This window comes from Pristis pectinata, chromosome 3 (genome assembly GCF_009764475.1).
Source record: "Pristis pectinata isolate sPriPec2 chromosome 3, sPriPec2.1.pri, whole genome shotgun sequence".
Lineage (NCBI taxonomy): Eukaryota > Metazoa > Chordata > Chondrichthyes > Rhinopristiformes > Pristidae > Pristis > Pristis pectinata.
The window spans coordinates 37117024-37130360 of record NC_067407.1 but is presented as its reverse complement, the minus strand read 5'-3'; the positions used below and the strand labels follow the sequence as shown (position 1 = coordinate 37130360).

General features: G+C 36.1%; 1 protein-coding gene across 1 annotated transcript in view; it reads right to left on the bottom strand.

Annotated features, from left to right (window-relative positions):
* LOC127567736 (uncharacterized) overlaps positions 1-13337 on the bottom strand; it is a 67089-nt gene that overhangs the window by 29474 nt on the left and 24278 nt on the right. The window contains exons 4-9 of the mRNA XM_052010720.1: positions 11508-11580; positions 8890-9043; positions 7292-7451; positions 5883-6024; positions 2933-2973; positions 1536-1590 (exon numbers count right to left, since the gene is read on the bottom strand). Coding sequence (XP_051866680.1) covers positions 1536-1590; positions 2933-2973; positions 5883-6024; positions 7292-7451; positions 8890-9043; positions 11508-11580 — 625 coding nt within the window. The remainder of the gene's footprint in view (positions 1-1535; positions 1591-2932; positions 2974-5882; positions 6025-7291; positions 7452-8889; positions 9044-11507; positions 11581-13337) is intronic.

The following is a 13337-nucleotide window of genomic DNA, read 5'->3' as shown; positions in this document are numbered from 1 at the left end:
AATTCATTTTTTTAAAATTAAAAACTGAATAGAATGGTTGCTGGTAATAATTCTGACATTGCCAAGTACATGTCCTCTATAGCCTACATTTGTTTCACTAATTTTTTTGTACAATCATACCTTTGCTATTTAATAACTACTGCCCTAATCTAATCCTCTACTTCCTTCATTCTCCACTTCCACCCACCTGGTCTTGTTTAAAAACATCTCTAATCTCAACCTTTTTATTTCCAGTACTGGCCCCACGTCAAACTGTTGCCCTAGAATCTCTGGGGAGCAGGTTACCTCCACGCTCGTCATTCCCCTACCCACTAGATCTTCTAGCAGCAACCAGCCTTTCTTCAAATTTCTTCACAGATTCATTACACGTAAAACCGATAAATTTGATATGGTATGGAAATTTCACGTAAAGATAAATCAATCTGAACAACTCATTCATATCTGTTGTCTCAGCTTCCCAACAGATATAAAGTATTGTAAAATAATAAAACTTTGGCAACATAAGAAAACACTTAAATAGACCTTCACATTGAAGTACAGATACTTGAGTAGATTTTTTGTAATGCATTTTAATTTTTTATTTTTTTCATTTAGTAATTCAAACCAAAAGTGAAACTATTTGTATGGAACAAGGAAAGGGAAAAAGGAATGATCATCCCCAACACAATACAGGACTTGCTGTTTAAAGGTAGAACTGCAGACACTGGAAATCTGAAATAAAAACAAAAATCTGCTAGAGATACTTAGCAGTCAGACAGCATCTGTGTAGAAGATTCATTTGATATTTGTTAGCATCAGCTCTCCTCTCTGCCTATGTATCAATGGAAACTTAGGGAATGAGAGCTCAAGATAAATATTTCTTTTTAAAAGAATGAAATAGTTAAAAATTTGTGCTACACATAAGCATCCACCTTGGTAAACAATCACTGTAAAACTTCCCTCACCCCCACACTGAGATACCTTGCTGAAAAAAAGTGTGCATTGCCATTTTGCCTAATAAAATCCGTTGCATTCAAATTAACTAAAGCTTTGTACTTGGAAAAATAGAATTTCATCATTTTCCACTCAAGTATTGAGATAGCTTGGCAGAGTGGATTATCCAAGAGCAGACTTCATTCTATTTCACTGCACTGAACTTAACCAAATAAATATCAAAAGGTGATCCATAAAGGGGACCTCATCTGCTCCATCAGAAATCACCGCAGGGAAGGAAAACAAAAATCATGTACATTTAAACAATGAAGGGCCTGAAAATATAATACCCTACCACTAAAACTGACCATGAAATATTTACTGTACATTATTTATTTTAAAGAAAGTACTTCGTGAGAGAGGCAGGAAATAGAAAAGTGGTTCTGCTGTAGAACAAATGAACATTAATTATTATTCCTGAATATAGCTGCCATAGGAAATAAAAGGAATTAATCATATTACTTAAAATTTTACACAAGAACTTTGTTCTTAAGACAATATTTTCAATGCATCAGATTATACGTACTTGTGGTTCTCCAATCTACTGAACCTTCATTACTGACCTGTTTTTCTCTAATTCATTTTTAATATCCATTGTTTCATGGCACTGTCCACATTCTAAATTTATTCATGCAAAGAAAAGTAAAGATCCAATAAAATATGCAGTTTAAGACAAGTTATTGCATTAGCTTTTCAACATAAGTATTGATTTTATGATACAAAACTTTACAATAAAATGCAAATTGAGAAAGTATTATTGCATGACAATAAACCTAGGCAAACCTTATAAAAAACCTCAATCCTCTCATAATAAGGACAACTGTGTCACTTTATTTACTTCTGAGCAATGTTCCCAATGGAAGGAATTGCCTTAATGACTGTAAATATAGCTGATTGTTGTACACATTTGATAATTGTAGGCACTTAGTTTCAATAACAAGGTGTGCACCAACCAGAAAACAAATGATGAATGGGAACACTATGCTAAAGCATTTAGCCATATTTAGATTATCGATCCAATGATCTTACCCGATGAGTGTTACGCTGCTCCTCACTTGCAAATAGGAGCAACTATGATCGGAGTGGAATTTCCAAACAAATGCATAAGTCAGATGGTTACTGTTAGTTGTTCATGGTAATTTTTTTTTAAAAAATGCTTTGGAAATCAACAGGAGACACAAACCTATAATAATTCCCCAGTACTAACACTGGGGAAGCTGTCAAAACAATTGTGGTGAAGGTCTATCGCCATGTGTTTCAATGGAAAAGAAGAATTACAGGGAACAAATGTTTTAGTTAAATTTTATTTTAAAAATTATTTTCAGTTTCAACATTAAGTTTGTGTTTTAACATGTATTATATGGTAATAAATTTTTCCACTTTTTACAAATTTTATATTTTCAATAGTTTGAATGCTTTAATGGATTTTGAATGATTGATTTGGAAATGCAGATCAGTCAATTTAAAAGTAGAATACATAGGTGGCATGGCCATAAATGAACAAATTGCTGGGGTTGTTTTCTAGACATTTAAAAATCATGGAGATAGTTCTTGGAGATAGGGGTTGCTTCTACATCAATAAAGAGACTTTAGGCAGTCCGATATGCTGGTCAGGTGGAAGAATGTTCCCATTCAAGTCTAGGACAAGGATCATAAATGTAAGAAAGCTACCATCAGCTCACAAAAGGAGCAAGTTATTTACAGGAAAAGGAACTTGCTGCCACAAGGACATGTTATGAGACTATGGGAGCATCATGTAATGAGGTAATCAGGGACTCGTGTGGAGTTAAAACTGCTAAGTAGAATTCTACTTAAGTAGATTCTACTTAAATTCTAAGTTATTACATCAATTGTGCATTATGAACCAAACCTAGACTAGATATAAGATATAAGTAAAACAACATCCAGGACAAAGCATCATTAACTAGTTATATGAACACAATGATAAGCAAATACTTACCAATGCTATTTAACATTTTTATGGAATATTGTTCAGTTGTCCTGTCAAAAAATTATTCCAGTTAGTGAAATGTGCAATTTGTAAACAACATCTCAAAACCTTATCACAGAGTTTACTTTAAATGCACAAAGTATATTTTCGGCATCAGAAAGTTAAATATGTTGATATGGCAATTTAACAGCCTATTTAAACGCAATGAAATTTCTACAGTTCACAAAGAAATCTTAAATTAATAATTTAATCCCAGAAAATACAACACTAAATATACTATTTTAAAGGTACTATATTTTAGAATGATGTTTGACAATACCAGGGCACTACACACTTTACAAAACAAATAATAAAACTGATAACCACACAATTTGATATGTAAAGTTAATGTAATGAGCTACAAGGGAGTCAGAAGTGTTTGTGGTCCAAGGACCTGCACCAATAAAACCAAGCTAAGAGGGAAGTATTCTTTATACCATTACTTAAGAACCAACATGAGGGAGAAGCCATGACCTTAAAATAAAAATGAATAATTGGGAATGTAAAATAATTACTGCCCAAGCAAAACTAAAATCACATGCCTTACTATTTGGAGGTGTGGGTATATTTGATGAAGTTGTATTTAGAACTATCGAAAATATAAAATTCCTAAAAAAGCGGAAACATTTAGACAACTATCAGTAATGAAAAGATATAAATTTGGAGAAAACTTGGGATTTTTTGTTATAATCGTACAGTATGTCATATGATATGAAAGTAGAAATTACTGTTTATGATATATTCAGAACTCAACGTTTTAGCCTTAGCACAAAATCTATGACTTTTGTGGGTCACATACATGGAATTGAGGACAGCAGTGAGAGGAGGACTTGGTGTGGGTAGTTCTATGAGTGGAAAACCAAAATGTTAGGATTTCTCTGCATGTGGCTGTGTTTTTGACTCCATAGCATAAAAATCCTTTCAATATATTGCTTGCCTGGAAGTTTTCTTGACTGATAACCTTGTCTTCAAATGTAGGGGAGAAGAACAGCTTGGGATCCTGCAGCTGCTACTGGGATCATGGTGACGGGTAAGAAATGAGTACCTAGGCGCCAATCCCAGAGGCCTTTGTTTGAGGAATGGATGCACCCATCCTCTAATGGTACTTAGATTTTCTCCAAGGTTAGCCCCTATAGCTGTTGGGTTCCTCAAGGCTTGGAAATCCCAGCCAACCATAGTTAAAGCTGGAAAGCAAGTTGACTCTAAAGCTGCTGGCCTCAGAGAAGTGTTTGAATGGCAACTCTACCCCTGGGAGGAAGTTGGCTGCTCACTTGCTGCTGCACTTCCTTTAAAACTAGAACCAATACAGCCATCTTTGTGGGTCAAAACTCATCCCTGAATTTTTGGATAGCTTCTGAAAATCAACCAGCTTCTTGGACAGGACACAAAGGCAATGCCTTCCAGTTAAAATATTCTTGCAAGATACGTCATCCAAATTGGTCTTTTCCATCAGGGGTTACAATGATCATTACAAAACTATTAAAATAAAAGGGAAACTATGAACACCATTCCATTGACAAAAGTCAAATAGCATTCATGTCACTCAAATATTAAACCATGATCACATTCAAAAAGGGAGTATAACCACCTATCCTTAACAATCACTGTAGTTAGTATCATTGAGTTTACTCCATTACAATTCTTTGGTTCACTTTTGACTGGATCAGACACACTTATTGTAGCAACAGCAGCAGCTCAGACTCTGGGTAGCCTATAATTAGCGATTCACCTCCCTGCTACCCAGAGCCCTTCCACAATTTACAAGGCCCAAGTCAGGAGTGTGATCAATCAGTGCTGTTCCAACATTCTAAACTTATGATATTCAGGTTCAACTTGACATGGGACTTCATTCTTCACCCTGACTATGCATTCCCTCAGTGGGATTATTTACAAAATAAACTGCAATTACTCACAAAAGGCTTCTTTGATTGTACATTCAAAACCTGACATCTCCACCAGCAAGGAGGACCAAAAAAATTCAAAGTGCAGTGGAACACTTTGCCACCTTTGTCACTGGGTCTAAATCCTAGCACATTCTAGCTCTGTAGGAATATCTTCAATAGATTACCAGAGCAAATCAATAAGGCACCTCACCACTATTTTCTCAAGGTAATTAGAACTGGGAAACAAATGCAAACATTGCTAGAAACATCCAAATTCCATGAATTAATTTTTAAATATATTGATCTTTTGGGATCTGCACATTGCTGGCAATGACAGTATTTCTTTATCCCTATCCCTAATTACCCCCCTTGAACTGCTGCAGTACCTTCACCAGAAGTACTCTCACAACGCTGATGGGGAGGATGTTCCAGGAGTTAGACCCAGTGTGATACATTTCCAAGTCAGGATGGTATGCAACTTGGGGAACCTCCAGGTGATGATATTCCCATGCATCTGCTGCCTTTGTCCTTCTTGGTGGTTGAGATCGCGAGTTTGATAGGTGCTGTCTAAGTAGCCTGGGTGAGTAACTGCAGTCCATTTTGTAGATTGTACATTCTGCAGCCACAGTGCAAAGCTGGTTAGGTGAAGAACGTTTATGGTGGTGACCGGGATAACAATCAAGGAGGCTGCTTTGCTGTGATACTACAGATCTCCTTGAATGTTGCTGCTATTGCATTCATTTATACTAGGGCAAAACAGAAAAGCAGGGCAGTCCACAGCTGTATGGGGAGAGCAAAAGATCTTTTTATTCTCCTTTCTAAGGCAGCGCAGAAATACATCAGATTCCTTCTGACGGCATTGCTCCTCTTAGAGCTTTTCATTTGCCACTGAGGTGTCAGACAAAGAACAAAGCTTAGATGTTATTATCTGGTACTGTCATTCTAGTAAAGCATCTCACAGCAACCAAGTGATCAAGAAAGTTATTCACTGATTAATTGACCACACAGCTGTTCAGCTGAAAAAAAGTTATACTTGCATATCAGGCAGTCCAACGTCATCATACACTCCGACGTCATCATACACCTCCTCAATCATCCGTGGAGGATTTGACATCCTATAACTAATTTCTTTAATTTCAGCATTGTTCATTTTCACAGCATCAATTTGAATATAGCCACCTGAAAAAGAAAATACATTTTGAGCCGGAATCTCAGAGGTAGCATTTTTTTTAAAATAAGTTACTGACCACATGAAACAGCTTTGAGCAAATGTTGAAGAAGTGTTAATGCTGCTTCAGGACTTAATCAAAACTCATTTAAATTTATAAGAAGTTAAAAATATAATCTACTGAAAAAAAATTAGAGAGTGTAGAATACATTTTCTACGGGATCCTATACATAAATCTTGGGATTGGGCTTCAATTTGTAAATGATGGGATAATATGAATATGCATATAACCAATGCAATGGAAGAGTAAAGAATCTGAAATCAATAACTGATCTGTATAAATCAGTAAGGCCACATATCAGAGAGGTCAATGACATTGCAACTCTACAAGGGATGGTATACATTTGTCCTTCCTCTGAAATATTTCTCTTTGATTTGTTCTGTACCTTATCCAATTTTTCTCCTTGAAGCACTGAATCTTACTGGAGAACAATTCTGGCACAAACTCTCATGGGGATACCATTTCCTTCTCACTAACATTGTGCTGTTTATGCTTGTCCTGACTTGCACTGGCATGCAGTTTGGTTCCAGCAATCTCTGAGTGGCAATTCTTCATATGCAAGTCTGAAGTGTGATTGCCAAAACAACTAAGCTACTGAAAATTAACATGAACCTCTCTTTTCCCCCCTAGTACTGACAAAGAGTCGCAGACCAGAGAAGTTAACTGTTTCTCATTCCACAGATGCTGCCTGACCTGCTCTTTATCCAGCATTTCGTTTTATGTTTTTATTTCATATTTCCAGCCTGTGCAATTTTTTTGATTATCGTAAGGTGAATCTGCTCCTTGCCTGATAACAACACATCTGCATCTTCCGGCTACTGTCCAGAGTGGAAACTCTGGTCAATTCTCTCCTTCCTCGAAACGGCCAAGCAGAGGTTAACTGCGGTATCCTCCAAGATGAGCTAAATCAACAATGAACCCTTCTCCTTGCTCATCTGTCTGGCTTAGTTTAAAAGCAGATTCACGTCAAACACCCCAGCTCTAGATTTATAGGGGTTGGATTAACTATTGCCTCTAACAGAATGGCATGGCAAATGGTCATGTGATTTAATGGATTGGACCAAAACTACACTGAGTTTACAATCTTCCCACAGCCAACGTACTTCAAGAGTGACATCTGTTATTATCTGGAGATACTCTAGTCTACAAATTCACAGAAAATGGAAAAGATGTGGAAAACAAAAATTAGTATTAAAAAAACTGAGTGATTCACATACAATTCCCATCTTGGGTTTTAGCCAACCACTTCCCAGCAGGACAGTCAACCATTCGTATAATTTCCACCATTTCACCTGGTTTCACTTTCAGGTTGAATTTCCCTCCTTTTAAATACTCCTGTATTTGGACTTTAAGTATTGGAATCTCTGAACCTGTGAGCTAAACACAAGTAATATAACAAAATACAAAAGAATACCATAATGAGAACAATTGAATAAAAAAGCAAATTTCTGATCACTTTTGAACCATTTTAGAGCAACGCAATGTTAAGCAAGCTTTGTACTATTCCTTTATTCAGTGATTTCCTGGCACATATATTCTAATCAAGTTAATAATTCTAATCAAGTTAATAAGTCAAGAAAGTAATAACTGTACTTTCAAACTAAACAAATATTGGCTTCATTGAACTACAAATTTTAGGCCAAAATGCACACGTGGCACCAATGCTCAGGACGAGGGGGCATGGCTTTAAGGTTATGGGTGGGAGGTTCAGGGGAGATGTCAGGGGGAGGTTTTCACCCAGAGAGTTGTTGGTGCATGGAATGCGCTGCCTGGGGTGGTGGTGGAGGCAGATACATTGGACAGGTTCAAGAGTTTGTTGGATAGGCACATGGAGGAATGTGAGATAGAGGGATATGTGGGAGGAAAGGGTTAGATAGTGTGAGGGTGGTTTGATGGACGGCACAACATGGTGGGCCGAAGGGCCTGTTTTGTGCTGTATGGTTCTATGCTTATATAACAGAGTTGCTGAGATAAAAACATCAGAAACAAACCACTGAAAATGCATAGGTATATGGAACAAAGACAGAACCATGCAAGTTTAGAGCTCAGAAGGTGAATAGTTCCATGGATGCATTTTACTAGCTCAATCCATAACTAATCCTACCATCTTGCATTGTTCTCATGCACATGCATCACTTAGTCTTTGAAACTTGCATCCAGTCCTCATAAAAAAGCAATATTTCAGGCAGTCCTTCATTAATTGTCAAGAATATTTCCTATATTTTTGACTGAAACTAGGAGCCAAAAAAAAAAAGGAAAAGAAAATAAATCAGTAATTGAAAAGGAACTAAAAGATCCTAACAGTTATGCTTTTCTACCATCCAGTGCACTAAAATTTTACATAGTTAGTCAGGAGTTGAGGAAAAGAAGTATCAAGTGAGAATATAAAAAGCCAAAGAAAACAAAACATGGAGATTTCCATACACATACAGGGGGGAAAGGGAATCAGTTTATGCTGGGTCAAGGGATTGCCTGACCCACCCTAACCTTTTCTTTCTTTTGACGTTTTATTTGAAACCACAAGTTTCCAGGACAGAAACCGATATCTATCAAGGAAACACTTACAGGCAGAAGGGGAGCATTCACAGTTAAATATTTGAAGATTTATGCTCTTATTTATAGATCTGACAATTTTTCATTTACCAATTTATCAGCGTTGAATATTGAAATACAGTGTGGTGTGTAGAAGGAATCAGTTCATAGGATTAAATACGTGTAACGTTAAATCATTTAAAAGATTATGCCTGTCTACATCCAAACCACAGTAAGCTGTTCAGCAACTACATGCTTTATCATCAAATTCACATGTACATACATTGAATTTCTTCCGTAATTCTCTCTCTTTTTTATTTTCATGTTCCTTAACTTGATCCAACTCTTTTTCTTCAATTGCTCTGTTTTGCAATTCCTTTTCCTGCCCCATTTCTCTGTGGTGTCGCACCTTCTCATCATTTGCTTCCTGTGCATTGCTTCCAAAAAAAAAAGTGCAATAGCTAATTTAAAAGGATATTTTCTTTCTTTCAGAATGAACTTCATAATACGTTCTTAGTAGAAATTCTGTATCTTTGGGTAACAGTACTGTATGGTGTAATACTGAATAGCACAATTTAGGATTACTCGAGGTTTGATGCTTGATCTCTCAGGTTGGCTAATCTCAAGTAGGATGCAGTAGTGCAGTAGAAATTCCACTGGTTCAGCAAAGTGCTTTTGTGCACTACATGACTTTTTTTTAAAAAAACACATCATTAAATTCAATCAGGTACTTTACCTGTCATACATTTCTGTAAAATAAATGTGTAATGGCAAAGAGAGAAGATGGAGACAACCATATCTGACTGTATATGTTATTCACATATATAGAACAATATTCTAGAGCAACATGCTTCTTACTATTTTACAAAGAACCATACTATCAGCACTCACTTGTTAGAAAAGTAGGATGTTATTTTCAAGTAAAAAGATTAGAATTATTTTCAAGATATTATCAAAGACCTAAGAAACTCCAGTGGTAAACTACACAAATCTAAGAAGATATAAACTGGAAATATATCAGCATTTAAATTCTCTCAAACATCTTGATGTTTTCCTTCAATTAAATATTAGTCAGTCTCCACAACGAGACAAAACTGAGTTAAAGGATAGCTAAAGGAACTGAGCCAAGGCAGACAGGCGTAAGTCTGCCCATTTCAAAATCATCCAAAAGTTTCCTTTATTTTTGAAGCTCTATTACATCGACTGTTTAAAATGGAAACTGCCTTCATAAACATGTAATGTACCCTTCTACCAGCAGTGATGCTGTTGCACCTGCAATAGGAAGAGCACAGTGAAAGTGCAGCATAACTAGATACTTTCCATTGCAAATGTAGGCTTCGGGATTTACAGTGAAAATTTGCAGGAGTTACATTTATTCTTTTAAATACAATGTAACCAAGACAGTCAAATTGACAGAATCAGAGGATAAGGGCTTGCATATATTTTATCAAATTATAAAATTACATTGTGCAATCTCAAAACTAAGTCAACTAATTCAAAATTATGTACAAAGAAGTCACTTAATTTCCGTCCGTGGAACTTCTTAGTGCACTAGTTGACACTTAAGTGAGGTAGTTAATTCACATCTTTTAAAATAATTTCATTATATCCTATACTACTGGAAAAGTACTTTTAATGTTTAGCATTACAAATCCAGATTGAAGGTCTAGCCAATCGCACTTCTGTTTCTAGCAGTGGAAACTGATTGATCTATTCAAAGTGGCAGCCAACTCTTGCTGAGCTAGGTACGTGGTGTTTTAAGATTAATCAATAAAATGTTGCACCAATTGCAAATCAGATTTTGGTTTAATCATTTCTATTATCAAAAAGGGTATTTATTTTAAACAAAATAATTAACAATTACAATGACCTCAGGGGTCATTTTAAGCCCAACCACCTACTGACAAAAATGTGGTCAGATAGTTAAGAAAATAGTCACTGTACACTGTCCTTCAAGTGTTCTTGCCCCTCACCATTTAAAGTCTGATACCAGGCATTGGAAGATTCCAGAGGAGAAGGGATCTAAGTTAAATATTAAAATGCAGTGCAATCATTAGCTCGTGCGCAACTTTTTAACCTTGGACCAAGGCCCACACAGCTTCCAAACTGTCATTGGAAGTTGGTGGCTGCTAGGATCTGGGTTGTCTTGGGAGAGGTAAATATTTAAAAATAAATTTCAGGTTCTTTTGGGATCATAAGAAGTTGCACAATGATATCTCATCAAAATATCCCTCCCATGATTAAGGGATGCATGAAGGTAGCTTTTTTTCCCTGAAAATTTGCCAGATAATTTCTAATTAACGAGGAATATAACTGAATTTTGCTTTAAGTTTACTGAGTATCTGTATTAAATTCCACAGAACATAAAGTGCTGCCGATAACCAAATGAAAAGTGCCTTGGGGAAGGACTGTGGGGTTATCTATCAATTTATCCTATCTTAACAGATGTATTTAAGGCAGCTCTTTGACCAATTTATTACTTGAAATGGTTCAATAATACGGGAGGGGATTCCAACCACTCTTTGACAAATTTCTTTCCCTCTCCCAGCCAATCCAACTAATTATTCCTTAGGGTAAAATTAAGGATCATTATCCTGGTAAGTTGACATGCATCATTTAAAATTACTGAATAAAGACATTTCAGGTATTAATCATGTGCATCACTAAAAGTAAACAATTTTAAAATGCCATTTCAGCCATCTTAGTGGCTACTTTGTTGACCAATCCAGCTTGAAAATCTTTTTCAATACTCAAGGATTAGAGGAGCAGGATGATTTTGCTCTTTTACTGGAATGCTTCACCGTTTGTACTGCAAGACTCCCCTCGAAATGCAAGATATAAGAAGGGATGAATTGGCATTTCTTTGTTCAGTCGTTCAAGGCGTAAAAATACTTGCTTTACCTTTCGGTGCTTAAACTTGCATCTTTCTCTGGAGGTTTTATGGGTGATGAAGGTGTGTCATTCTTCTTAGCTGCTATCAAAGAAACACAACATGAGTTTTCCCAACCAATTTGTTGCAGTGGTTAACAACAACCAATATAATAGAAAAATATCGATCATTAGGTTTCCGGAACAATGGCAAATAACGAAAGGAAGGAAGGAAGGATTATTTGTAACACAAAACTCCAAGCCAAAGTGAGTCTCAAGGGCACTGGAACTGTTGAGGTACCTCAAGGCATTGAGTGGAATGGTCTGGCGGCAGCCATTTCTTCCCCAGGTCTGCTATATTGGGGGATTCCCAGGCACTCTTCCACCCAAATATTAACCAGGCTCAAGTCTGCTTAGCACACAAGATAACACAGGGTGAGGAGTTTCCATTAAGGTAACAGGATCCACAAAACTGTCTGAAGGTTTATCTGTAAATCCACTAAGTTTGACTGAGTTTTATTAACTGTGATAATTATTTGTCATCACCATTTTAGATTCCATAGTTTGTGAAATGAACATAGAACACTACAGCAAGGTACAGGCCCTTTGGCCCACAATGTTGTGCTGACATTTTATCCTGCTCTAAATCTATCTAACCCTTCCCTCCCACATAGCCCCCTATTTTTTTTAAATCATTCATGGAAATGAATAACAAAGAAAGAACATCTGAAAAAGAATAAAACTACACTGGGGTTGTGTGGGCGTGGTTAAGAAGTAACCATGACACAGCCCCAATCTATTCCCATTGCACCTTTCAAACTCATTTCCTATAAAAACCCTCCATTCCTTAGTCTCATCATTATTTTACCTCCCCCTTTGCTAAAACCATTGACCCCTTTTTAATCTCTTGTCCTCTCCCCATTACAATCAAATCCCAACTTCTTGTCATTTTCCTAAAAAGATCTTTCTTTGATCTCAAAATTTATTTTACTTTTCAAGCAAACATAGAATAAGACAATTTTTCACTTCCCAACAAATAATAAAAAAAAATCAAATTTCTGGTGGGTAATTAGCTTACAATTTAAAATAAATTGAACATCAGCACATTTATTTTCTCTCCTTGCTTTCTGAATCTTACAGAATAGAATAGACAATAAAAAGTAAACCAGAAAACAGTAAATTTTTCAATCTCTGGCTCACAAACACAATTTATTTTTGAATAGGAGGTTAAGTTTTACCTCAATAAAGTTTTTGAACATTTACAGCCAGTTGAAAAAAATGTTACTTGCAGAAAACTAAGACAACCTACAGCTGACTGGATCTTATAAGCATGTGCAATGCAAAGCCTTAAATTGCAATTTAGGTCAACTCACAGCTTTGAGCAAAATTATGGAATACAACTCAGGTTTTCAGTGGCAGTTAATGAAAAGTAAAGACTGTAGATGCTGAAAATCTGATGTCTAAACTGAAAATGCTGGGAACACTCAGGACATTGGGGAGCATTTGGGGTGAGGGAAATAGTTAATGTTTCAGGATGAAGATCCTTCACCTGCTGCCAAACTTGTTAAATGTTCAAATGTTTTGTGTTTTCCATTTAGCAGAACTGATCTTTAAAAAGAGAAATAAAAGACATAATATAGTAGTTGTGTAATTTTTGATGCTTCACTTTTAAACTCTTATCTACGACAATTGAAATTGCTTTTCAAAATATTTTGTAAAATAATTTTAGTGACTAGGCACAATCCAACATCCAGAATAGATGTATTCTCACTATAAAATGGCAGCAGTAGGTGTCACTTAGGACATTGTTAATATCGAAGAAAAAAATCAAGCTCTATCCAGTAGGCAATACTGAAAATTCTT